The sequence below is a fragment of the Anopheles marshallii genome, chromosome 3 (assembly GCF_943734725.1).
Source record: "Anopheles marshallii chromosome 3, idAnoMarsDA_429_01, whole genome shotgun sequence".
Classification (NCBI taxonomy): Eukaryota; Metazoa; Arthropoda; class Insecta; order Diptera; family Culicidae; genus Anopheles; species Anopheles marshallii.
This window is the reverse complement of record NC_071327.1, coordinates 46,562,545-46,590,044: the sequence shown is the minus strand read 5'-3', so window position 1 is coordinate 46,590,044 and position 27,500 is coordinate 46,562,545. Positions and strand designations below refer to the sequence as shown.

The following is a 27,500-nucleotide window of genomic DNA, read 5'->3' as shown; positions in this document are numbered from 1 at the left end:
GTCGGAATCGTCCAGGACCTTTGGAATCGTCTAGAATCGTTGAAAAACCGGAACCGTCCGAAACCATTGGAAACGCCGGAATCATCAGAAATTATAGTAGACTCATTGGCTGGGCACCCAGAGACGTCCACGGGCATTCGAAAATTCACAGTCATACAAAAACAACAAAAATGGTTCCTGCCGTCTACTGATGGAACGGCACTGACTTGTATTGACCAACTGATTTTTATCTGACTTTCTCGTACTGACTGGACTGACTTGTACTGACTGACCGAACGAGTTGAACTGACTGAATAACTTATTCTGATTGACTAAGTGACCATTCAACTGATTTTATTTCAACAACTAACGATACTTCACAGGAAGTACACCAACGGTATTGATATGCACTGTCCCCACTATCAATACTGATCATATTGTGGTAAAGGTGCAAAAACAGATATTGTCACCTAGTGCAGCTCTTACATTTTTTTATTTGATGAATGAATAAATGAAAAAACTGGAAGAATGAAGTAGACGATTCTTACATCTGAGCATCCCTATCGTAGGTGATGAAACACGAAATTTTGACAGTAGAAGGAATGCGATTAAAGAACACACTAGTGTTGGGTTATCTGGAGCGCACCCACGGTTTCGATCCGGTTCCGGCTAGTGTGACACCGGCTCCGATTCCGGGAAAAGAAGCCGCCCGGAAACGTCTGGAATCGTCTGAAACAATCGGAATGGTCCGGAACCGTCACAATCGTTTGAAACTGTCTGGAATCGTCTGAAACCATCGGAATTTGGAGGCACTTTTGGAATCATCTAGAATCGTTAAAAGCGACGGTACACGCGTCGGTATAGGCTGGGCAAACATTAACTAACTAACTACCACTACTTGTTCTGATTGGCTATATGACCATTTAATTAATTTATTTCAATAACTAAGGATGTTTCACAGGAAGTACACTAAGGCAACGCGCTGCGAAGAGCAAAACAAACACAACAAACCAGACACTGTTCTAGAGGTGCACTATTAATGGTCGTCCCGAACTGTCACGCTACCAAAACCGCGTTGAGAACTGTCGAATCGAAATCAAAACAAAACACCGTTCAGTTGGAGATTGCGTGGAACACATTAAGAAAAAATTTATATTAAACATATTAATGAAAATGGAATGAATTGGCTTTTGGAGGAATTGGCATCCAGCACTACCGCGTTGATGGTTATTGAAATTCTGAACAACAGTAGAGAAGAAACTGATCGTTTCTGGCTGGCAAGAAGTGAGAATGGCGAATTCAGCAAACCAAAAAATATTTTGCACTGCAAAATATTTTGCAGCGTCCGGAAAAATTCTATGGTTATATGAGAATGTCCAAACGCACATTCTTCTACATATTGGGAAAAATAAGGCCAAGACTGCAGAACATGCAGAGGACCAACATAAAACCGGAACATCGATTGATGCTGACTTTAAGGTAGGTTCAAAGGATTGTCAAAAGTAATAATGCAATCATTTTGTTTTAGGTTTGGAAATATATACTTCGTTTTCTCAATCATCAATCAATCGATTTAACTTTATTAATTTAATATTTAATCAAGGGCCGTAACTTCCTACCGTTTGGAACTGTGAGCTTATTTAAGGTATTGTGATCATAGAAGCCGCTTCTTTCATTCCTTTCACATAGTACATTGAGCATAACAGTTTCTTATATAGATATAATACAACCCTAACCTACTCTGTCGTGCCATCCATGGTGATTAGAGGTGATTTAATTATATGCTATTTGATTTAATGTGATTACTACTGCAGGAGTCGTGATTTTATTTTGCTAGCAATGGCGCGTTCTACTCGTGTGAATCCTGAAACTGAAATGTTGTTTTTTGAATTCCATCGGTTCCTAAAGCCATTATTATTCCGTGGCTTCTGTTGATAACAAGAACCGTGGGCTGGAGTCTTGTACCCGTTGAATGTCTACTTGCATATTTCTCCTGCATTATGTTGCCCATAGCATAGTGATGCAAGCTACATCCGCGCGTAGATTGGTGATAGCGTGATTATATGATTGAATATATGTTTCAATCGGAGGTTTTCTTTCAAAAAAGCAGTTCAGAAGGAAAAAGTGTATGAATTGTGCCAGAAATGGGCACGATAAGCGCAGCTGTAACCGAATGCTATAAAGGCCCCGAAATGTATCTCAAGGGGTCATTGGAGAAATTTGTATGCTTTTGCTTTTGCATGAATTTGCAACAGCAATCAAATATGAACATTTAAACCATCTCCTCCATGCCCCCCTCCTCCCATAACAGTTCAACGAGTTCAAAGTGCGACAGTCAGTGGCCTAGACTATACTTTCAATTATTAACCGAAATATTATTAATTATTAACATTAACCTATTTGCTAATAAATTAAATAAAGGAATAAACCCATTTTAAGTTTGATACATAAAAACTTTAGATTTTCATGTTAACTCTGCCAGCGATACTAAGTTTATTAATATAAAAGACAGTAACAGACGTGCCATATGGTCTATATATTATCAAAAGTATATTTCATGTAACAAAATAATAAAATAACAAAACTAAACTAACTGTAACAGAATTCCTGAAACTATCTAAAATATATTACATTAAGAACTTATGCAAACAAACTATTACAAAATATATCAACTTCAGGCAAAACAGCAGATCTGTGGATATCTTTGAGGTGATCAAGAATCAGGTTATAGACTACAAAAGAAATTCATGTAACTAAATTACTAAATAAACGAAAAATAACTCAACTAGCCTAATAATAAAAACAAATTCATGCAACTCTACCACTACACTATATTAACTACACTATACTATTATATACTTATCTAAACTACCATAGTATACTAATTTAACTATACTCATCTACTAAACATAACTAACTTAATCTAAATCGTTTAGCACTATTAGCTATTTCAGCTTCCTCATCTATCACATGCTTCTTGATCACCTCAAGAATCTCCTGTTTTGCCTGAAGTTGCCTTATTAAAGACAATTTTTTCAAATCGGCTGAGATACTGACCGTAAAAGGGTCAGTGGCATTGTTTTTGATTTCGGTTAGTTTTGCCAGTTTTTCCTTCCCTAAAGCAAGTAGCTCATCGAGATGCTGGCTCTTGATTTTTTTTGGCCCCGACTAATTTGATGTTCACACACAAAATCCTGAGACGAGGTCTCAGTCAAATGTGGAAATGGAACATCCTGCGAACCTTCTGAAAACATACGACATACGTTATGATTTAAAATAAACTAGAAACAAATTTAAGCTTATATAATTACTTCCCATCGTCTCAATCGGTTCAATCCCTGGAGCGACATTGCTCACACAGGGCCGCGACGAGTAGGAAGGAACCAGGAATTGTAAGTTTTGGAAGTATCGCCATTTTACTTGCAATTCTCTGGCTCCCGATCCAGTTGGCAGATTCGACTTCCTCATCTCTCTCTCTACTCAACTGGAGACGGTGATGAAGGAGTCTATAATTATTATTTAAGCAAGACTAGACGAACAGTTGAATGCGCCTTTGGAATGTTGGTTAGTAAAAGGAGATGCTTAAAAACCGAGCTGCAAGTTAATCCACATCATGTAGATACGATTGTAAAGAACAAATGTTTGCTGCACAACATATGTATCGACTTTAGGGAAAGTCAGGGATATCAAGTGTTTTTTGTACGTTGGCTAACGTACCTGTGAAGACCGCTAGGTGTAGATGCACGGTTAGAGTTAGGACGAACCACCCTAACGATCGAAGTTCTTTCGTCCGTTCGTACAATGTCATCGTAACTGACCTACACACCGGAAAGTGTGACGCGAGTGTACCTCGTTAAACGTTGGTAAAAAATGTACAGGTAAGCACGTTGTTTCCAACTTTGAAAACAGAAGAGTTTTCAAAGCGACCGTTGACCGAACTTTAACGTACTTGTGTACGAGAATACAATCGAGAGTGTATTGGCAAAGAAATTCGTAGTATGTTGTGAAGAGACAAAAAAAAATTGTGTGAATAGAAGTGAACTAGTGAGAATGGGGGTCCAACACCCGGAAGGCGGAACCCCCCCTCAGAAACTACTATAGTCTGCTAGATTGTCATGAGGAACCTAAAAGGAAAATGGAGAAAAGATTCCGAAAGAAAAGATCCAGTGGATCGAAGTGCAGAACAGATAGATAAGGAAAAATCCATGGTGAAAAATCCAGACCTTAATAGAATAAACCCATTCCTACTGGCAAAAATAATCGAAAAATCGATTTACGAGAAACCATTGCAAGAAAAGCGCCTTAAAGACGACAATTTATTAATTAAAGTGGCTAATCAGAAACAAGCGGAAAAATTAACACAAGTGAACGAAATATCGGACAAAAAAGGGGTTATACAGGTGAAAGTGTCAGAACACCCTACAACTCAACACATGCAAAGGAATAATTAGAAGCCACGGCATAGAGTTCATGGATTAACATGACATCATGGAAGCACTAAAAACCAAAAAGTACGCGAATTGTGTATAATGAAGCGGAAGTTTACGGACAAAAGTGGTAACGTGGAAATGATAAACACCAAAACAATAATAATAACATTTAATACAGGAAAAAAGTGCCGCAGAGTGTAGACTTTGGGTTATACCCGTTCAAGGTAGAAATATACATCCCGAAGGCCACGCGGTGTATAAATTGCATGAAGCTGGCGCACACAAAAAAATGGTGCCGGGGACAAAAGACCTGCGCCAATTGCAGCGAGCCTAGCCACAGCGAAGTGTGTAAGACAACTTAGTATGTGTCGTGCGGTGAAAAATACAACACGTTGGACAAAAATTGCCCAATCTTCGTAGACGAAATGGAGATAAGTAAAATAGAAACAGAAAATAACATAACATATGGCGAAGCCAGAAGCATCAGAAATAAAAAAAAAAAAATGAATAAATCAAATAACTAATAAGAAATATCTTGAACACAACACAACCCGAACCAATGTTTCCTATGCTTTAATTCTTTCATCACCCATAACACACAAAAATGCTTCGCCCCACACTTTCAATCATCAACCTGATTGACTTTCCGGGCTTCTCGTTTAACAACATTTAGCTAAAAATGCTTTACAATCTTCCCAAACGAGGGCACGTCCACATTTCGAGCATTTTCGCAATCCTGCATTTCTATATTAAATTCTGCGATCATCTCGTGCGCTACTCCATTTTGATCCGATCGTTTTAAAATGGCCGGCTGGTCGCCTTGGTGGCTGGATAGCGTTCACCGGCTTAATCATCGCCGGTGAACCTCTAACTTATTAGTAGCTATTTTCACTTCACCTGGCCTTAGTTTTTCCGCCTCCGTTCGGATGAAATCCAAGTGTTTGCCATGGGTTATCACCCTTTCCAAGCTGTTCTCGAAAAAGCTTGTCATCTCATATAATTTGTCCGCTATTCCTGGGATCGACCGCCTTGTTATTGCTTGCATCATCTCTTCCTCTCGCTGGTCTCCTCCAAACTCACACAACACTGCCTGCCCCTCTAGACGTAATACCATTTACTGCATCGCACAAATCGTTGAAATACTCGTCAAACGTCCGTACCTTGTCCTTGTATATGTCTTTAGAATTCACCGACACACTCTTTTGTCGCTTTTCAATAATTCGCAGCAAATAACTGCCCGCGAAAATTTTTAATCCTGCCACTCGAATGTTGGCATCTACCGGTACTTTACATGTCACTATTCACTCAAATTGGTCCCGGAAACGAATCCATTCCGCCTTGCGCTTATTTATCGGCAATGCTTCGTCGAATTGTTTCAACGGCCATGATCCTGCAAGCCACTCCCTGGGACCCTTTCCTTTTCCCGCGTCCCGCACTTCACTTTTGCATCAGGCAACTCTACTCCTTCCAACTCGTCCGCTATGATCCAGCCTTTGCTCATCGTTTTAAATTCCTTTGATCACCTTTTTTTAATTTGCTACACACAGAGAACGCTTTCACTGTCGATAGCGAACGGTCGTGCAATAGCTAGCTCCAGAGGAAGACCTAACACACATACAGGGATAGAGTGAACAAAACATCTTTTCGCTTGGACCAACATGGGCCGGGCTAGAAGTGCTACATCTAAGAGGCTGGCTTCTGTGCCTCTTGGCACATTCCATAAATCCGTGGTTGGCTTTCCTTCCAAATCAATGAAAAAAGTGGACACGATTCCGCTTAGTATCCTCACGCTTAGTATCCTCGAATCTATTGACGACGACGTAATCGATGTGAATGCGACTACGCACATAAGACACGTGAAAACGATGAAACCACCACCACCAATAACCGTGGCCAGCACCAACGTTGTGGATATACATAAAAAGATAATGGCATGGTTTACGGCGAACGATTGTTCACGAGCGATCGTTCGTGATGAACTCACATCCCAGTTTGCATGCTATATAGCATACCCTAATGTTTGTATTCCACAATTTTAAACGAACGTCAATACGACGGTTGCAAATCATTTAATGTGTTATATGATGTGCAAAAATTGTTTTCTTACATAGAAGTCGGTAGTGTTTATAATGAATCAAATTGTTTAGGTATTTAATGTTTTTCTAAATTTTAATTATATTAAATCTCCTCAGCTGTCAATGCATATCATCCCTAACTTGGAACAATGACAAAACAAACCAATCGATCGATCGATCGGTACTCTCCAGTTACTCTTGGAGTAACTGGAGAGCTCCATACAAACCTGTATCGATCGATCGTGGTACACTGTAAAAAACAAACATGAAAACGATACAAACTGTTCTGGGTAGAACAGTTTTCATTTCAGTTTTTTACCTTTACAGTGTTTTATTGCATGCAACTTGAATGAGCTACGCAGCAGACCCAACTGACAAAAAATGAACAAAAAATGAGCTCTCATGAACCAAACAGATGACCCAATCGACAAAATGTATGCAATTCTGAGGGCAAACCAATTCATTTTTAAAGGGCTTGACATAACGAACGATCGTTCGTGAGCAATCGTTCGCCGTAAACCATGCCAATTGCTTCTGGTGTCGTGCGATACACGACCAACGTAACGCTTAAAGGAATAGTAATACGTACGAATTCCAATGAAGACCACAAAAGCTCCTCAAACACTTCAAAAAAATAAACCTAAGTTTCCACTCTTATCAACTTGAGGAAGATAACACAACGAAAATCGTCCTGCGCGGACTAATGGACATGCCAATCATGAACTTACAACAAATTCTAATAGATGAGAAACTGACTCCAGTGCCATTAAAAAGCAAGCAAGGAAGCACAAGCGCTACGACGAACAAGTGTAATGCACCGCAAAAATTGCCAGAGTTTCGGCCACGGCGGGGATAATTGCTGCGGGGATTGCGAGGATAATAACGAAAGAGTGTACCGATGGGATTATACCAACGCACAAGTTAAAGTGTCCGAACTGTGGAGGTAAACACACAGCCAGTTACACCGGCTGTCCAAATCGAAAAAAATTAGAAGCAACAAAGGGTAGTCAACGAACCTCAAAAACGCAGCGATGATGGAATCCGACTTCGATATAGTGGTGCTTACTGAAACCTGGCTTGACCCCTGCTTGCCCATGTCCCTGTTATTTGACAATAACTTCCAGGTTTACCGCTGCGATCGTAATGCTGCTAACAGTACATGCTCTCGTGGTGGTGGAGTGTTGATTGCCTGATCTCATTCACTGACGTCACGGGAATTCCTTTCAAACCATTCGTCGCTTGAGCTGGTTTGCGCTGTTATTCACCTTGGGGACGGGACTCACGACTTTTTATCGCGGCGGTTTATCTTCCCCCTAGGCGGGCTGTTAACGCATATACACTTCGTGAATTCGACGACTGCATCAGCTCGTTTTGCCTGGCTATTCGCCCTGGCGATGGTCTTTTACTACTCGGGGACTTTAACCAGCCAACTGTATCCTGGTCAGCTGTTCAGCCTGATCCTGATTTGTCGTTTTTGTCTTACGATCCTGGTACACGACCTGCGCTCTCCGCTCGGACTGCAACAACACCTCCGGAGGCGTTTTGGATCTCGTATTTGCGAACAGTGCTGCAGCATCGCCCTGCGCACCGATTGTCACCTGCAGTACTCCTATGCTAAATTTGGACTGTTATCATCCTTCATTAGAGACTGTTTTCTCTGTGCCACAATTTTACCCGGCTGTTATCAACAGACATCAACAGACTTGTAGCGATGGTCACATCATTCGCTGATGGCTTCGAATGTTCTAACTACGACTCTTTCGACCTTGCTGTCGTTGATTTTACGCTATTCATGTATCTCTCAGAGTGCGCTCCAATTAAGCGCATTAGACATGGTCCACCTTGGAGTGACCGGACCCTGCGGAGACTGAAAGCGACTAATGCTGCTGCTTTTCGTGAATACCTTTTACGAAGGTATCAACTAGTCATGTCTGTCTATCATCCTAGTGCATCTCGGTGTAACTACAATGTAGCCCATATGATTAACCGTCGCTAAAATAGGATACGTTACCAGGCGCACGTGCGACACCTGGACATACGTTCATGTAGGAACCTTCGCGTACTTTGAAGCTTCGTCAACTCCAAGCGGAAATACTTTTGACTTCCTAGTAAAGTCAGCTTCAATGGGTGCGATGGTAACACTCCAGCAGAAGACATCTTCGCTACGCGTTTTACCAGCATCTTCCGAACGCTATTGGACGGAGCCAGAAAAAATACGCATTATCTAACGTTCCAATGGTTGCCATGGTTCCCAATCTCCCATCGATTGATGCCTCGTCGGTCTTGCGGACGATCGAACGGCTTAAACCATCGCTTGCACCGCTTGCAATCCCGCCTTCTATCTTAAAACGCTGCGTGGCAACGGTTGTCCCCATATTGGTTGCAATTTTTGACCAATCGCTACGAGTGGGTGTCTATTCTGCCTGCTGGAAAACTTCGTGGCTGGTTCCAGTATTCAAAAAGGGTGATATATCGAATGCTTACAACTACCGTGGCAACACTACGCTTTGCGCCTGTGCAAAGGTCTTCGAGCTTTTAATATACGAACCACTCCTTGCTGGCACACGGGTTTGTCCCCAAGCGCTCGACTACCACCAACCTAGTGAAATTTGTTAGCCTCTGCCACAGGTCCATTGATGCAGGTCTCCAAGTCGATGCTGTGTATACTGACATAAAAGCAGCTTTTGACAGCGTTCCGCATTCGTTGCTACTTGCCAAGCTTCAAGTTCTGGGTCTTCCTGAACAAATGATGGCCTGGATGCGGTCCTATCTAAGCGAACGAACTTACCAAGATTCGCGATCCACACCTCGCGCGATCCACCTTCGCGCGATCCACACCTCGCGCCGTATCAATGCTTGATCCGGAGTGCCACAAGGTAGCAATCTTGGCCCGCTACTGTTCGTGATCTACATCAACGACGTATCACGGGTGTTTCCCCCAGGAAACCACGTATTGTTTGCTGACGATGCAAAGCAGTTTCTTCCCATCCACCACCATGCAGACCAGTTGCTTGCAGTTTTATGCCAGGAGGCAATGAGTATGTTCCAGTCTTGGTGCTCCCCGAACGGCATTAAGTTCTGCGTTAATAAGAGTGCGGTCATAACGTTTGCCAGAAAACGCAACCCATTACTCTACCAGTACACCATTAGCGACTCCGCTCTTGAGCGTAAAACATGAGTCAGAGACCTTGGAGTGCTCCTTGACGATAAGTTGAGTTTCAATGACCAGCTTGAACATACAACTGCTAAGGTTAACCAGCTAATTGGTCTGCTCAAAAAACTTGCGCGCGACATCAACGATCCGGTCTCTGCTAAGATGATATACTGTTCGCTAGATCGATCTGTAGTAGAATATGCATCTGTTTCTGTTTCTGTGCCTATGCTGTTGTTTCGCCAAATTTTACGCCACATGTTCATGTTGAGTGTTGTTCTTTTCTAATATCGACAACACTTGTTCTATACGATGATCATATTCTACAATCGTCGGTCCCCACACCACGATAATATCAATGTAGATCAATACTTTATCGACACCAACTAGTATCTTGCACTACACTTTTTCACTGAAATAACTCAGACGTACAATTGATGCCAAACATATTTCGTTTGTAACGTCTTGCGGTCATGAACTTGATGTCACGAGATTCCGGATGAAAGTTCCACATGATCATACGCTGACGTAATATTAATTTCGAAAGTATAACTGCTTCTGTGAATTTGTGTAACCAGTAATCGGTAGAAGAGTATCGACAATTGATAAAGGATGATGTTTTCACTGGATTTCTTAACATTTCTGCAATGACGGTTCCATAGGAGATTTGACATATTCGCTGCAACATCGTTGACAGAAGCAATAAAAGATCAATTGGATTATGACGCGATTGTCAACCAAAGAAAAAGAAGAAAGATCTAAACAATATGTGTTCGTATTATGTAGAAAAACTATATTACATAAACTTATTTGCAACAATGCACAACAAATGTACTTGTAAAATATCCTATATCTTACACTAAAAATTACCTCCTGAATTTATAGGAAATAATAATAATTGAGTAGAAAAAGCATGACAACAACAATTAACAAAACAATTCAATAAATAAATTGTCAAAACAGTTTTTTAGTACTTATATGCAATGTTGCTATATTGCTTGTGCCTTTCGACTTCGTGTACACGCGCCTTAGCAATGTTTACCAAAATAAACTTGAACTGTCAGCAGCGGCCGTCGTACGAAAAACAATTCAAAAGATTCTGAAAATCAACCACGCCAGGTGCTCTCTGTGATCGTGTCGTGGAATAGGGAAATTTCGTATAAAAGAAAACCTCCTCCAAGTAACTCACACTTTTGTTAACCACAGAAATTGGAGGCCATTCGTTTTCTGTACGACAAATGACACGAATTAAGTTGTAACGCTGGTAGTCTATAAACCAAACCACAACCTTCTTTCTGTGACGCTGAGTTTTGTTTGTGTCTTGTTACCTGCAACCATGGAAGATCCATTGGATCAACGCAGCGTAATAAAAGGAATTCCAACTCCAGTAGGTGAACACGAGTTTCCAATTTTACTAAGTGTCTAACCAAATATTTGTTTGCTTCTTTTTAACAGCAATCGATGGAGGCATCAGTTGAGATAAAACAAGAACCGGAACTGGATATGGAATTGTTGCTGCAGGCAAGCCCATGGGATTTCAACATCAAGGACCCATTAAAGAATGAAATAGAAATAGGCGAAACACGCGTAACAACTCAGGATCCGTTTTCCATGATACAACAAACTGCCATCAAATCTGAACCAAAAGCAGAAGAAAATGAAGGTACTGAGGACTACAGCCATCATAATGATTCAAGTAAGTTGTATCCCTCTATCTATTTTTACCCGTTGCCCTTTCAAGCAAACGGAAACATTATTTTTCTACGCTTGCGATCTTCCGTTGTAAATATAATTACAAAACCACGGATAAGATATAATTTATATGCGAAAAACACAGGTACGGCCTGATTTGGACACCTATGTTTATAATTGAATGGAAGAATTTAAAATTACCGTATTGTATAGCGTGTACAGCACCAGCCTTGTATAACACCACCACGAAATTTCTCGAAATTCGAAAAAAATGGTTCTGTCTGTTTTGTTTGTATCTTCTCCTGTAACCGGTTATCGTGAATCTCAACGTTACGAGAGTGATTCTTGGTGATTCGTTCGTACCTTTAGTCGTTTGGTTACCTTTAGCTTACCTTTTCCTACCTTTAGTCGTTTGGTTATTTGGATTACTACTGCTTTTAATAACTATCAATATCATCACTCATGCGGCCGGTGGTTTATTGGTTGCGGCTCCAGTCTTCACACGACAGGATCGGTCCAAAATCCTATCCGAACTAATCTCCCGTAGCCATTTGTTGCTTTACGTTTTGGGTTGTCGTAATAAATCCACTTTTTGTCGCCAGTTGCCGCCAAAAAAACCCTTCCGGTTATGCCTTTGGAGCATTTGCTCACAGGTAACCAAACGGCGCTCTATGTCACGGGGCTTTAGCTCATGTGGCACACAATGCCGTGTCTTCCGGATCATGCCTAATGCTTGTAAACGCTGACAATGGCTGGCTGAGTAACCCCAATCGTATTTGCCAGCTGAGACTGTGTTTGGGACGGGTCGGGATGAAGTGCTGTCTCCAGTTCTCGATCTTGGTACTTTGTTGGCCGTCCGGTGCGTTCTTCGTCTTCCATACTTAAATTGCCACTTGTAAACCATTGAAACCACCTGGCACGTTCTTTCTCATAAAGCGTGATTGCCATAATATTCCCTCATTACACGATGGGTCTCAGTGGACGAAATTTTCGTCACAAAGAAATGAAGAAGAATTCCCCACAAAATCGCTTTTTCTGGAACGAATGTGTTCATTTTGCAACCACGCGGAAAATACTTTATTTACTAAATGATGAAATGACAGCTAGGGGCATACAAACCCTGAAGATGACAGTTCAAAATAACAGTATTGGACTATTTTACTAAAGTAAAAATTTTAAGTAAACGACGCATGCCAAAAAAAGCCATCAAAATTTATTTATAGACCTGATATATTATCAGACGTCCGAAAACCTGTTGATAAATGGTTGAACAACGCAGGAAAAATCTTTGAAAATCCCTTGTAAAAATACTGATAAAGATTTGTAAAACAGATGCTATAACCAAGGAAAAAAATAATAAAAATACCTGTACAGCACACTCTCACTAATGGACTGTTGATTGCCAGCGAACCAGTAAATGACATTCAATACTGCTGTTCATATAGCATATGTTATAGTTTTTCATATAGATTGAACTCAACCCTTTTGCCATAGATTCAGCAACATTTTCAGTTTCGATGTCAAATCTTTAGCAAACTTACTGACACATACATCCACATTCTCAGCGCCTTGCGTGTGAATGTCAATTTACGGCACTTACATCTTAGAAACGTCAAATTGAATTCAGTTCAGTTTGAGCAACGATTCAAATAACCCTTTATATTCCTAATATACCCTTTGCCATCCTCAAGTGTTATGTTGAGATGTGGTGTTAAGTTGATATCTAAACTGAAAATGTTGAGATCTATGGCAAAAGGAATCGGTTCGCATGGTGATCATTACGACTACTTTTTCTGTGTTAACATCATAGGTCGTGGTATGCCTTCGCCTGGATCACCTGCACCTTCATTTGGTTAACCAGTTGAAGGTGTGGGGAAACGGTTCGGATATGATGTGGTAAATGTCTCGTTGTATGAAAAATTGGCACAAAACTGGCACTGCTGTACCACAAGGTAGTTAAAAACAGAAAAATTCTTGACATCTCCGTGTAATACTGGAGAGAAACACGTGGACAACTAAAACTATACCGGAGAAAACGATTGAATTACTTTTCGAAATCTCCTGATAAAGAACTATTGGAACACAGTCATGAAAACTGCTTATGGTTAATCCATAGAATGCGATTTACCCCAAATAATCCAAGCATCCATGAACCACGAACAGTGCATGAAGAAAAAAATGATGGATAGTAACACCGAGCGTTACTTTTTATCGCATGTGATCGTAACTGAGTGTTTTCGTAACCGGTTACGCCTTACGAAACCAAAACAGAGAGAAATAGAGAAATAAGAAGAAAAGAATTGCATCATTGGCATCGTCTCTATACTACTTGGAACATTTTGTTAGACATTGAAATACAATTTCCCAATACCTTTTTAAAAACCTTCTTTGCTCCAAGGATGAATTCTAGCCTGTAGCTCGTCATAACATTATGTTCCATAGGTTTGTTGCCAATAAATTCAGTTGATTTATCAAGATCAGTGTTTGACTCGGCATTACAAAAGTTCTTTATCAGGTGATATCAATAAGTTATTTATATGCCTATACGCGTGTATCATCTACATTGACAGCAATGTTCGAGGAGATCAGCAGAAACTACTCCGCAATGGAATTTGGCATCGCTGCAAGATACCCTACCCCAGAGGCGGAAACAGTTGAAGAAAAGAAGGCAAGAGTCGCAAGAAAACGAATGGCGCTTTGCAGAGCCCGGAAGCGTGTGGCATCGATTGTTTTTAAGAGAAGAACAGCACTTGGTCAGATCCCTACTGCCTCAGTCAATAATCATACTGTAGTAGCAGTTTTACCAGCATCACAGACCAAATTTGGACAGCATCACCAGCATCTGCATAAGAAAAAACAACAATATGGGGGGGATTCTATCCAAGAGGAGATCGCTGCAAAATTTCCCACTCCACCAGAAGAAACGCCAGCCGAACGGAAGGCAAGACTCACTAGAATACGAGTAGCAGTTCACAGAGCCAAGAAGCGTCACGCTAAGACATCAATTGATTTTTCCAGAAGAGCAGTAGCACCGGTAGTTGATCAGGTCCCCAATATATCGGTCGATAACCATACTGTAGCAGCTGTTGCATTAGAGAAACAACAGCAAGTTGCACCTATACCGAAGACATCACCAGCAACACATACTGTATTTCGACAGCATCTTCAACAACAGCGTGAAGGACAACAGCAATATATTCGCGATTCTATCGAAATGAAGATCGCTGCAAAGTTTCGCACTCCATCAGAAGAAACGAGATACGAAGATACGAACGATTCTATGCAAATGGAGATGGCTGCTAAATTTAACACTCCACCAGATGAAACACCAGCCAAACGGAAGGCTAGACTCACTAGAAAACGACTGGCAGATTTTCTAGCCAAGAAACGTGACGCTCGGACATCGATTATTTTTTCTGAAGGAGCAGCAGCAGTAGATCATGTCCTGGATATATTGGTCGATAACTATAGTGAAAGAGCTGTTGTACTACATGACCTACAGCAAGCTGCATCAGCTCCTGCGCCGTTTTCTACAGCATGTACTGCATTTGGACAGCATCAGAGACAAGGTATTGCCGATCCGCTCCAAATGGAGATTACTGCAAAAAATCCCACTTCATTAGAAGAAAAACCAGTCGAACAGAAGGCACGACTCGCAAGAAAACAAAACGCCTCATGTCGAGCAGTGAAGCTTGTTTCCAATATAACCTCCGTTCACTCCGGAGGACAAGTGGCCAACGACAGGCAACAGCCCGGACCATCATCATCTTGGAGAACAACATCGGTACCGACAGTGGCAGTTACCACCATATCCGACCATCGTGTCGGTACAACAGGAGCTATAATAATACGCACGTCGAATATCCGATCGAGAAGCTGATGGGCAGCTATATTCTGTAATTCGTCGTAGTATGGCGGTATGGGACACTACTAGGCGCAGCACACGGCAACCACGAATCGTAAAGCCATTCCGCGATTCATACGCTACCATTACGAGAAGCGATAAGTTAACTTCTGACAAGTAGACAAGTACTAGACAAGTTTTTCAATTGATGTCCAGTAGTATATTAGTTGGTTTAAATATAATAGATAGATCCGTGCCTTTCGATGTTTCCACCTCATACCTTCAATCATACTTAGTGCGCCTTCAATCTAGACTTACAAATGACCCTCGATTGTTGTGGCGCTTTACAAGTGTCTGTCACGATTCCAAAGCATTCCCTCCTCAATACCTCTGGGCGATAATGTGGCTGATACGCCTTCTGGCTGTTGTGACCTATTCGCGAGGCAGTTTTCTGGTGTGAGCATAGTTTTATGACCAAACGTTCGACAAATCTTATGCGTTTTGTGTTCTTTGTGTTGGAAAACTTGTTTTCCTCGTCAGTAGTGGGCTCGTCTGGTGTCGGTATGAATGTTCTTCTGTTCGGTATGAATGTTCTCGTCTTCCGATTGTCCATCTCTCTAATGCGATTTCGCTGTTTAATGTATAACTAATGGGTTGGTGTTCTGTTTTCGTAAATATTGTGTCTTTTGGTCGGTCCTCTGTGAGTCGGCTTTAATTGAATTACTCTTTGTGCGGCACCCAAATAAGTAAAGAATCCACCGTGAAAGATCTTGAGGTTTGCCTCGATGAGTGTCTCTCGTTCGACGAGCGCATTGATCGTGTCTTGAAGAAAGCGAAAAAATCGCTGGGTCTCATCATTCGCATGGCCTCAGAATTTCGAGATCCTTTCTGTATTGATTGGTACTGTATTGATGCCGAGTTCGTTTCATTTTGTTTGGAAGTTTGTGTTATGTATTCCAATCCGCTTTTATTAAATAACAATTACAACTATTAAAACATGTGTATTCGACCGAGTTCGTAGAGTGACAACCCCGATACCAGGTCTTGGCAAGGCGAGCCGAATGACAGCTACTGTTATCGCGGTAACGGGTGTTCTATACACAACAGTTTGGACTCCAGTTCAAACTCGAGCTGGAGTGACTCACTTCAGTTGGAGTGACCGCTATGCAGAGATTAGAGAGGGTACAGAGGATGTGATGGTGGCACGCAGACCACAGATTTCTACTTGGATATTTCAACCTTGTGCTCTCATATTCTTTTCGCTACCGAATTTTGGCTTTAATCGCCATTGAATTAAATGGTGAATCGCCCGCGAAGTCTTATTTCATCGCCTGTATCCTTTCCTTTGGATTCGAAGTTCCTTCTCTTTCTTTATTACCCCTGTATGCTCTTTATACTCGTCGACCTCATGACAGATCTCGGTTATTGGATTCCGCTAACCAATCATCCTAACCATCCCCATAACCCTGAACAGCATTATTTTTCCTCCTTTCCTAGTGCCCTAGTGATATATTTCGCCATCAATTACTGTGCGTTTTATTAAAATGATGAAATTGTGAGCCTGTTCAGCATACATCTTCTCTGAGATGTACATAAATATATTCTGTATAATCACAAAGAAGACCAAAGAAGGATTCGGATCGGATTCGGAGGATCGATCCCAAGATGGATCCGGATCGGTCGGAACGAATCCCTGATGTGAGCGATTTTTCTCATCACTACTATCATTGCAATAATCATTTCGCGCGCCACGGATGTTACGATCGTGTGCGATCCTTCTGGATAGTTCTAATTCTATTTTTTTTTCTAGCAGCCCGGTTATTATAACAGGGCGATAGAATCCTCGAAGAGAGCTCAGGTTAACTCGATCTGGCAAACGATCAACGTGAAGGGTGTTTCATAAATCAATAGTAGTAGGTGTAAAAACGTGTTCCCTTCTTGTGTTCTTGTGAAAAGAAATCTCTCCTGAGGCAACCCAGCATCTCATCACCTAGTATTGAAGAATACATTGTGTTTAAGGCTAAGTGGCAGACAAGTAATGAGATGATTTGAGATGAGATGGTGAGATTTATTTTATTATATATATTTTGTTGCTTAGATTTTTATATGAACCGTATAACCGATCATCTGGCTATCTTGGCGTCACAATAACTTCAGGGTCCTAAGTGATCCAGAGTCGAGGCCAAATACCGCGAGCGTAGTTTGCGTAGTGGATAATCCGCCCCAGGTTTAAGTCGGTTGTAAGTATGTAAATAACTGTGCTTAGCGTTCAAGAGTTTGTCAACTAGCCAAATATGTTTCGAAGCCCTGCTTTCGATGCTTCACATGGCTGGGTTGTCTGCCTTATCTTCTTCTTTAGCAACACAACAACCTCTAGCCAAAAGAGCTCTAGGCCTGCCTGGCCATTTACTACTGGCTACTACTCGTTTTGATTTCGGATCAAAATCCTTCAGTATGTCATGCCGTACCGGCGTGTTCATACTTTGGAGGTTACTTGGGTTGCGGCTACCACCAAAATGTTTTCTTAAGCTTGCATATCTCTTATATTAGCTAATCTAGTGTACCAGGTGATTACTACACCCGGAATGGACGCTTACAAACGCACTATCGTTTTACGTCATTTTTCAAGAGAACTTTGGAAATAAAATCGAACTTACTCCCAACAATAACCACTTCACACGACAGGACCGATCCAAAATGCCGTCCGAACCAATCCCTTGTAGCTATCCGGCTACGTGGAAACATAACATTAAGGTTTAGTAAGCCAGAAACGACAGACATGGCCTAGAAGTTCATTACGCCAAGAAGAGATAGAGAGAGAATTCGAAGCTGCATCTTCTGAAAATAGTTTGAAACAGAACCCGGAGTTGCTCAACCTGTTTCGTATCTTCGCCTTTCTCTGAAGAGCCCACATCTGAGGATGTAACGTGATCGTGTCACGATCAGATCGAATCATTTTGATTGATCAGTCGGGAAAACAGGCAAAACTACAAACGCAGAATTTAGGTGTAGAAGTGGAGATAAATGCTTCCACTCCTTGCTTGATCATACAGAATCATTTACCGTAAATTGAATAATAAAGCAGATTGTGTAAAAGTCTCCAGCTATCGGTGGCTCAATCAATCGGAACAAAGGCAACCTATTTCTATATGTCTTTAATTTGTTTGCAAATAATTTTTCTTGTATACTTATAGACACAGACATGAACATACTATGTGACGACATAAATTCCGGAGGCAATGTCAATGTTACGAACAGTCCGCATCTATTTGTAAGTAATATATTTATTTTATGTTCTATATTAAGAGTCATATGAATGATAGACGTTCTGTACTTTATTAGCAATATACTGGAATACAGTTGCGGGTTTTCTTTTGCGTTGTCTTTGCATAACTATGTGCAATCGTTACAATTTTTGCTATTTTATAATAATAGTAATCGGCTCGGTTGCAGGGTTATGCAACAGAATTACGATGCTACGCAGTTATTTGTTTTTATTGTAGTTATTGTTTTAACAGACCTTGAGCCCTAGAGCCTTCGTTTATCTTTTAGTCTAACATAGCCATTCGGCTGGTCTGGACATCTAGCGTCGTATTTTAGATATTTGGTCATTGTAATCTAGAACCTTGATCAGTTATCACGAATGAAATATATCGTAAAAATATACGACACGTCCTGTTTGCTTTCAACTCCCACTTGGACTGTGATGCCCATATGCAAAGTATCATTTTAACATGAGTACTTCAAATTATACTTCAGCTGTTCTTAAAAATCTTGCATCAGATTGTACCCCCTGTTGGAAACAATCCAGAAACAAATGTCAAGGGGAAAATACAGATTTGTCCCGAGGTTTTGTGCGGTTAGTCATATATTTTTAAATGTTTCTTTATGGAGCGTACTTCTTACTTACTTATCCGGCGCTACAACCGTTTTGCAGTCTTGGCCTGCTGCAGGAGTCCTCTAAACCGCTCAAGGTCGAGCTCCTTCGTATTCCAATTAATTATCACGGCCATTCTGGCGGACGCATTAACGCCATCACTCTATCTCAATTTGGGCATACCACGCCTCCTCTGTCCATGTGGACGACCTAAAAGGAATTTATGGGCTGGGTCGCCCGGTGTCACTCTCATGACGTGATCAGCCCTCCGGTGCGTGGCGTTTCTAATCCGCTATACGACAGTAAGTACGTCGTACAGCTCATAGAGCACGTCATTGTACCATTGTAAACGAATTAGTTCACGATAGAGATTGTAGTAATCAGTTTTTGTTTTTTTTTGAGCAGATAAGATTTCACAGGTGTGATAGTAAGAGATTGCGAGAGTTTAACACAATTGGTAACGGACCGTTTAGAACTATTTAAATACTTAGCCTACCATAATGCGAAGGTTTATACACTATGGTTAAAGTGTGGAAAGGTTTTATAGATTAGTTTTCCTATCGTTATCGGTATCGTCGTAAGAAGATAAAGTGTCTTTAAAAAATACATGGGAGACCGTCAAAGAACCGCTGAACGATTTCAAAATTTGACTGGACGCAATGAAAAAATCTCGGGACGGATTAAAAAATAGCTGGGACGCAATCAAAACACCTTGGGAAACTGTCAAAAAGTTGAGGGATAACATGTACCTATAATTTAACCGAAGCTTCCATTCTAAAGATGTTTCCTGTAGCTTATGACGATATTGCATATTCTGCCTATTTGCATTTGATAATTTGATAATTCGATATTAATTCAGAAAAAGAAAAAGAAAAGAAGAAAACGACCTGTGGTAACTCGTGAAAATCTGTACCAAATAACTCAATCAAATAGGGCAGAATATATTATTCGTAGTTGTTACTGAATTTGGCATCGCTTCCACATTATCACCGAGTGAACAGAAATTAATTTCGAAAATCTCTTAAAAATACCGGTTGAAAACTGTTGAGTGTGGCAACTGATACGCAAGAAAAACTGTAAAACACAACAATTTCTGTGCGCCTGTGGTACAAAGTTTGGATACATAATAAAAATAACTTCTAATGATAAAACAACAGTACTAATCAACAACAGTTACTATTCCACTATTTGACATCACCAATATTGATTTTGTAATACTACTTTGATGATTTTTTCTCCTAACACATCGTTTTTCTAGTAATGAATATTAGATTTTTCGAAAAGTATTTGCAATGACGCTTTGAATAATAATAATGAAGAAGTTGTGTAAAGTAAAATTTATGGAATTTAAACCAATTTCGGTTTTTTTACGTTCCAAATGTTACCGGGGTTTTCATATTAAAGAGAGAAAAAACACAAATTTAATCATTGCATCATTCTTCTGAAGTTTTCTTTATAACTGGATAGAATCAATATGCTAATGAAGTTTTTAAATAACATGCTCAGGCTACGTTGTGTTGTCAAATATTCCTCGTGTAAACAGAATGTGATGGAAAGTAATTAATATCAAATATTAGTTATTGGGAAAAATTATATTAGTTGGGAAAACTCTTTTAAAAGTAGCCACTAAAAAAAATTACATCCATTTATATTATAATACAATATTTTAATAGCTAATTCTGACCACACCGAACATTTGCTCTTTGTGTGTGGACACACTGGAGGCACACTGGAGATGCACTGTGAAGTTGGAGCAGAAAAGTTCGTGCACGTTAAAGCGTCTAATGTAGACAATTGGTTAGGATGAGCATCGTTCTTGACGATCCAAGGTGTTGCTTAACAACTTAGTGTAAGTTCCATTTTTGTGACATAATAGGTATGGTTACACGATACAAATCTTTAACTGCAAATCTTACCTACACCTTTCAGTACAACAAAAACTTCAAGGGAATTGTCAATTGAAAAAAAATTGGTGTTCTCCACTAAAGCTGGCTATTCTTTTCACGCCATATTCAAAAATGTTGTGACGTTCATAAACGTTTCGATTGTGATACTTAAATTTTTACATACACTGATAAACGATCGAACCCATCGCTGTGAAATTTTTGTTCCATTTTTATAAAGAGCAAATGTCAAATCGTTAGGGATTACTTGACCTTGATTACTTACCTAGTTACTTTACCCGCTTTGGTTGGGAGTACAACTATTAAGGTGTCAACGATCGAGTAACCCAACTAAAATAAACCCAACCAGTCAGGGTCCACTGTATACCAAAGCAAAATTCATTGAACTGATATGTGATAGTTAGTAATATTATTCGAAAGTTTATTAGTGAATTAATGCTATTTAATTTTTTATAGGAATATTCTAGCAAAGAAATACTTTCCGCCTCTAACGTGGAATCATGGACATCGTACAAGGTTAAAAATAACATTCAAATAGTCCATTCAGCATCCAACATCGCTAGATACACCGGTGCTGTTGCGAGATCTACTTCCCCTCCTCCGCTGGTGTACTTTAGTGATCATGTTGAACTTCCACAAAAATGTATGGCAACTATCGTCCTTCCGTCCAACCCAAGTCCAAGCCCAGTTCAACGCTCAAAAGATTTACGTGCAGATATAAGTGACGCAACCAGTGACACTAGCACAACTAAGGAAATTACACCAGTTAATTCCAAGGAAGAGCTGGATAAACTGGAGGAATTCCTCAACACTGACAACAATATGCAGAGTATGGCAGAACGCTTGAACAGGTTAATGTCTGAGCAAGACGTTGTAAATCGTTTAAGCGAAGCTCTTTATATTGTTGTGAATGATAAGTTTTTGACGCAGTGTAGTTGGCTAGGTAGTAAAAGAGAAGAGCGAAAGATAGGTCTAAAACAGTACGTAAATTTGCAAAATCTGATACAGCGTGTGGCAGAAAATGGCGTGCACAAGCTGGAAAGTGACGAGTTTCAGATATTTTTAAAATTAAAAATATTTCATGCTAAAGAAAGATTACGCAGCAAGAATATGAGGAAGAATGTTTGTAGATTTAAAAAATTTGACATAAAAAGCAACGAGGAAACCAACTCCCTAGACCCATTCTTCGATGCTGTATCAATTACGGAAATTATACCAGTCACATCTAAGGAAGAGTTGGCTAGACTAGAGAGATTTCTCAACACAGAAAGTAATATGCAGAGTATGGTAGAACGCGTAAGCAGCTCACTGACTTCGGATGACGTTGTAAATCGTATGAACGATGCTTTTCACCAGGTTTTGAAAGTTGAATTTGTAACGAAGGTTAGCTGGTATGGTGTTAGCAACCGATGGGGGAAGATAGCTTTGAGACGGTACGTCAATTTTCTAAGTCTGTTACAATGTGTAGTAGAAGATGGTGTGCACAGCTTGACAAAAGTAGAGTTTGAGAGGATTTTAAAATCAACTATACATAGCGCTAAACGTAATTTACACTCGGCAAATTTGAAGAATAGTGTTTGCAAATTTACAAATGGTCATTCAAACAGCACAAGCATCCAGGAAACCAACTCCAGTGACCCAGTCATGGAAACTGAGTCAGCTGCGACAATTACACCAGTCAATTCCAAGGAAGAGCTGGATAAACTGGAGGAATTCCTCAACACTGACAACAATATGCAGAGTATGGCAGAACGCTTGAACAGGTTAATGTCTGGGCAAGACGTTGTAAATCGTTTAAGCGAAGCTCTTTATATTGTTGTAAATGATGAATTTTTGGTGCAGTGTAGTTGGCTAGGTAGTAAAAGAAAAGAGCGAAAGATAGGTCTAAAACAGTACGTAAATTTGCAAAATCTGCTACATTGTGTGGCAGAAGCTGGCGTGTTCAGGTTGGAAAAAGACGAGTTTGAGAGGATTTTAAAATCAAAAATATTTCATGCTAAAGAAAGATTGAGCCAAAGCGTTTGTGGATTAAAAAAATTCTGCACAAAAAGCGACGAAGAAACCCACTCCCTAGACCCATTCTTCGATGCTGTGACGTTTACCGAAATTATACCAGTCACATCCAAGAAAGAGTTGGATAGGCTAGAGAGATTTCTCAACACCAAAAGTAATATGCAGAGCATGGTAGAACACATAAGCAGTTCACTGACTATGAATGACATTGTAAGCCGTTTAAAAGATGCTCTTCGTATGGTCGTGAAAGTTGAATTTTTAACCCAGTTTAGCTGGATTGAAGGTGGTAACATACGCGGGAAGATAGGTTTGAGACGGTACCGAAAATTTCAAAACCTTCTACATTGTGTAGTAGAAGATGATGTGCGCAGCGTCAAAAGGGCGGATTTTGAGAGGATTTTAAAATCAACTATACATAATACTGAATGCGAATTACGTTTCAAAAATGTAAGAAAACGCAACTTCAGTGGTCGGGTCATCGACACTGAGTCTGGTGAAAAAATTTCACCAATCGTATCCAAGGAAGAGTTGGATAAGTTGGAAGAATTTCTCAACGCTGACAACAATATGCAAAGCATGGTACGACGCTTAAGCAGCTTGTTGACTGCTGATGACGCAAAAAATCGTTTGAGTGAAGCTCTTTATATTGTTGTTAGTAATAAGTTATTATCCAAGTGCAGATGGCTGGGTACTGGCAAAGACGGACTAAAGATACCTTTCAAGCGGTATATGAATTTACAAAAATTGCTACGACTAGCTGCAGACGGTGGTGTGCACAACATGGAAAAGAGGAATTTCGAGACAATACTGAAATTAAAAATATTTCACGCTAAAAGGAGGTTATTAAATTTCAAAAATATGAGGAAGAGCGTTTGTAGATTTAGACAACGCAAAACAAACAGCGCTAGCGTTCACAAAACTCCCCCAATTGACTCAGTTACACACACTGGAAAGGATACGAAAATTTCACTGGAAACTAGGTGTACTACAGAGATATTTCCATCACGTACAAAAGGAAATAGCGTTATCATCCCCCAAACTAAATCGATTGGCCCAGCTATAGACTTTGGTTCGACTTCGAAAGTATCATCAGAGACCACGTCTACTTCGGAAATTTTACCAGCACTTATAAGAACAAACAGCGATATTATCCCCCAAACTCAAACGATTGACCCAGCTATGTACACCGAGTCTACTTCGAAAGTTTCACCAGAGTTCATTGGGTCTACTAAAGAAATTTTACCATCAGTTACAATAACAAACAGCGCAAACGTACTCCAAACTCAATCGATTGACCCAGTTATGTACACCGGGTCGACTTGGACAACTTCACCAGAGACTAGATCCGTTGAAGAAGTTTTACAGATTCTTGCCAAAAGAAACTGCACTATTATCCCCCAAATTCAATCGATTGGTCCAATTATGCATGCTGATTCGGCATCGAAAGTTCCATCACCGAAAAGGTGTACTGCGGAAATTTTACCATCACTTACAATAACAAGCGGCGCAAACATACTGCAAACTCATTCGATTGGATCAGTTTTGTACGGTGGGTCGACTTGGGAAATTTCACCAGAGCCTAGATCTTTCATGGAAATTCCACTAGAAACTAGGGCAAGTAAGCAAATTTCACTAGAAGCTAGGGCATCATCTACGAAGATTTCACCAGGAGCTGGATCGAATTCGATTATTTCAGATATCAAATCCAAGGAAGAGTTAGATAAGCTGGAGGAATACCTCAACACTGAGAACAATATGCAGAGCATGGCGAAACGCTTAAACAGGTTAATGTCTGCGCAGGACGTTGAGAATCGTTTCAACGAAGCTCTTAATTTGGTTGTGGGAGTTGGTTTTCTAACTAAATGTAGTTGGGTGGGTAGTAGATTAACAATAGGATTACAAAAGTACGTGAATTTCCAAAGCCTGCTCCGATTGTTAGCAGAGGATAGTGTGCACACTCTGAGAAAAGCGGATCTGGAAAAGTTTTTCAAAATGAACATAAATCACGCTAAAGGCAGGAAACGCACCAAACAACAAAAATAGGAATTGTAGGAAAAAAGAAACACAAATCAGTTAGAAAATAATACAATTCGTTTATTTCAATTACGATAATTTCTAATAATTTCAGATTCTAGATTTAGTTTTTCGCTGTAAATAAGTATTTGTAAGACGATTTTATAAATAAAATATGCTACGTAAAGCATGGAGAAGTTTCCTCAGACTATAGAAGGACCAGTTTACTACTCAGACTCAGTTTGGTTACTCAGACTATAGAAGGACCAAATTTAGGACGACCTCAAAAGCAGTCAAATATACAATTGGTTTTTATATTATTTGGGTTCCTATTTTTTGTTTCTCTTCTATATCTTTTTAAACTAGGGTAAGTGTGCCAATATGTTGTGCCTATTTGTCAGCATACAAGCAATCCGAACGCTTTTCGCCTCGTCTCACTGGAGGGGCCTCTACCACCCCGCTCCCCGTCATTAGCAATTTTTCAAATTTGATCATGGCAACCTCCCCCTCGCCATCATTTTTTGCTTTTTATGAGGAGCCCATCTATCAACCCCCCAATACCTCACCGAGCAATTAGACGGTGACAATTTTCTCGGAGACTTTTTTAATTGGCTCAATCCAGCAAAAAAAAAAATCGTTTCTCCGAGACATTTCTGCGCTCATTTGTTTGTTTACATGCCACTAGTGGGTGTTTCTTTTTTTATGTATGCAGATAATATTAATTTAATTTTAAGTTTGAAATGACTTGTTTCTGTGGATAAAACTTCCGAGTCTCCGAGAAAATTGTCACCGTCTAATTGCACGGTCAAGGGAAATGATCCACCTTCACATAGAACATCATGTAGCCGAATCACTTTCCTGGGAAGTTTGAAGTCACCATCAACGGGGTGCAGTACACGGTGAGAGTATCGAATATGTTGTCGGAATCGTTCGAATCTCACAGGAGTCTTAGGCAAGACCGACTCTTTTGTCTACTTTTCAATATCGCCTTCCAAGGTGTCTTACTTTTATGACGGATATCTTGTAAACCACTTATCCAACATCCTGACGGTGTACATGACAGCCCGATACGTTTAACAATTGTGCCAGCTACCCAGATCCATCGCATATACCGTTTAGCGTAGACTGGATCAAATGAACGAAACTAGATCAGGTTGCTTGTTACAGCGCACTTCGTAGAATTTGCATGCGTCGGGCGTAGCAGATCTAGTGTTGTTCGAATCGGCCGGTTTAGCATTAGCTCCGCTGGTGAATTGGAAGGGTCCAACACATTATTTGGCGTGCTTCTGAGAGTAGGAATGTGTGTGTAGGAATGTGGCAATGCTTCGTGGATCGATGTGCCATTTGTCGATATTTTTGTAACAGCACGCTTGAATGTATCGACGAATCTTTCAGCCTGCCCGTTAGACTGTGGATGGTAGGGTGCTTTCGTGATATGGTCGATGTCGTTTTGGATGCAAAACTCCTTAAAATCCTTGCCAACGAACTGAAATTCATTGTCTGAAACAAGCGTATTTGGAACTCCGGAACGGGCGAATATCGATCGCTGAATGTCGATTGTTGCTGCAGCGGTGATGCTATTCGTACGTATTACTTCGAGCCAGCGAGAGAATGCATCTACTACCACGAGAAAATATGCTCCATCAAGCGGGCCAGCATAATCTACATGTATTCGCTGCCACGGAGTCGTAGCTTTCGGCCGAGAAACGGGATTTGCGTGAGGCGGTGATTTGGCAGCAGCTTGTCATGCATCACATGTGTTACGAACGTTATCGTAACAGAACGGCTCATAAAACGCGGTGAAGTTTTTAATAGCATTATTTTCCTCGAGAGAGGGCTAAAAAATTCACTATCGTTTCGCAATAAATAATGAGCGCTTTTTTCCCTTCGTCGGTCCCCTTTATGCCTTTTTCTCGTCCTGGCCAGCCAATGACCCCTAATCGAAACGTCATTCGGCCCGATCGACTCCACTTCGTACTGGGCGACGACGCCAACGCCATCTACATGTCGTTTATCTCTGACGCTGGTTCCTAGCTTTCCTAATTTTAATCGGACCGTTGATTTGTATCAACAACATGTTTTTACCCAGCCCGCGATGTCTGCATCCAGAGATGCAGGTGCGAACTGCGGGTTAAGTCCTTCATTCTGACAATTCCTGGGTGTCCGTTAGGTACCTGCTGAAGGCATCGTTCTTGCCTTGTGGGATCTGGATATTATCACCCTTTCGCTGAAAAGAAGACATCCATCTACGATTGATAAGCTGACTTTTATAGCATGGAATCTTGCCAGTACGCTTGTAAATGCTCTGTTTTTGGACCATCCATCACGAATGTAATGTACGACGTTCTGTAGCAACGGATCCATTACTGTTTCGTTTGTTAGCTCCGCAAGATTAACAGGCATTGTCCCTAGTGCGTTCACCAAGATTGATTTAACATCTGCTTCCAAACTCGCGATCACGCAATCTTCTTCTGGTTTGGTGTGTGTGTTTATAAGACGTGACAGCAGATCCGCATTACCGA

At 40.5% G+C, this 27,500-nt stretch overlaps 1 protein-coding gene across 1 annotated transcript; it reads left to right on the top strand.

The window, feature by feature from the left end:
• The first annotated feature begins 10,971 nt into the window (after positions 1-10,971).
• Positions 10,972-25,008, top strand: LOC128712688 (uncharacterized). Its single transcript, XM_053807575.1, has 5 exons — positions 10,972-11,022; positions 11,091-11,331; positions 21,668-23,084; positions 23,433-23,971; positions 24,572-25,008. The coding sequence occupies exons 1-5, from the start codon at positions 10,972-10,974 to the stop codon at positions 25,006-25,008; spliced, it is 2,685 nt and encodes an 894-aa protein (XP_053663550.1).
• Positions 25,009-27,500: the final 2,492 nt, after the last annotated feature.

Coding starts and splice junctions, on each gene's coding strand:
- LOC128712688 (XM_053807575.1), top strand. CDS start 10,972: ATGGAAGATCCATTGGATCAACGCAGCGTAATAAAAGGAATTCCAACT. Junction 11,023..11,090: donor TAAAAGGAATTCCAACTCCA/GTAGGTGAACAC, acceptor TCTTTTTAACAG/CAATCGATGGAGGCATCAGT. Junction 11,332..21,667: donor CAGCCATCATAATGATTCAA/GTAAGTTGTATC, acceptor ATTTACGTGCAG/ATATAAGTGACGCAACCAGT.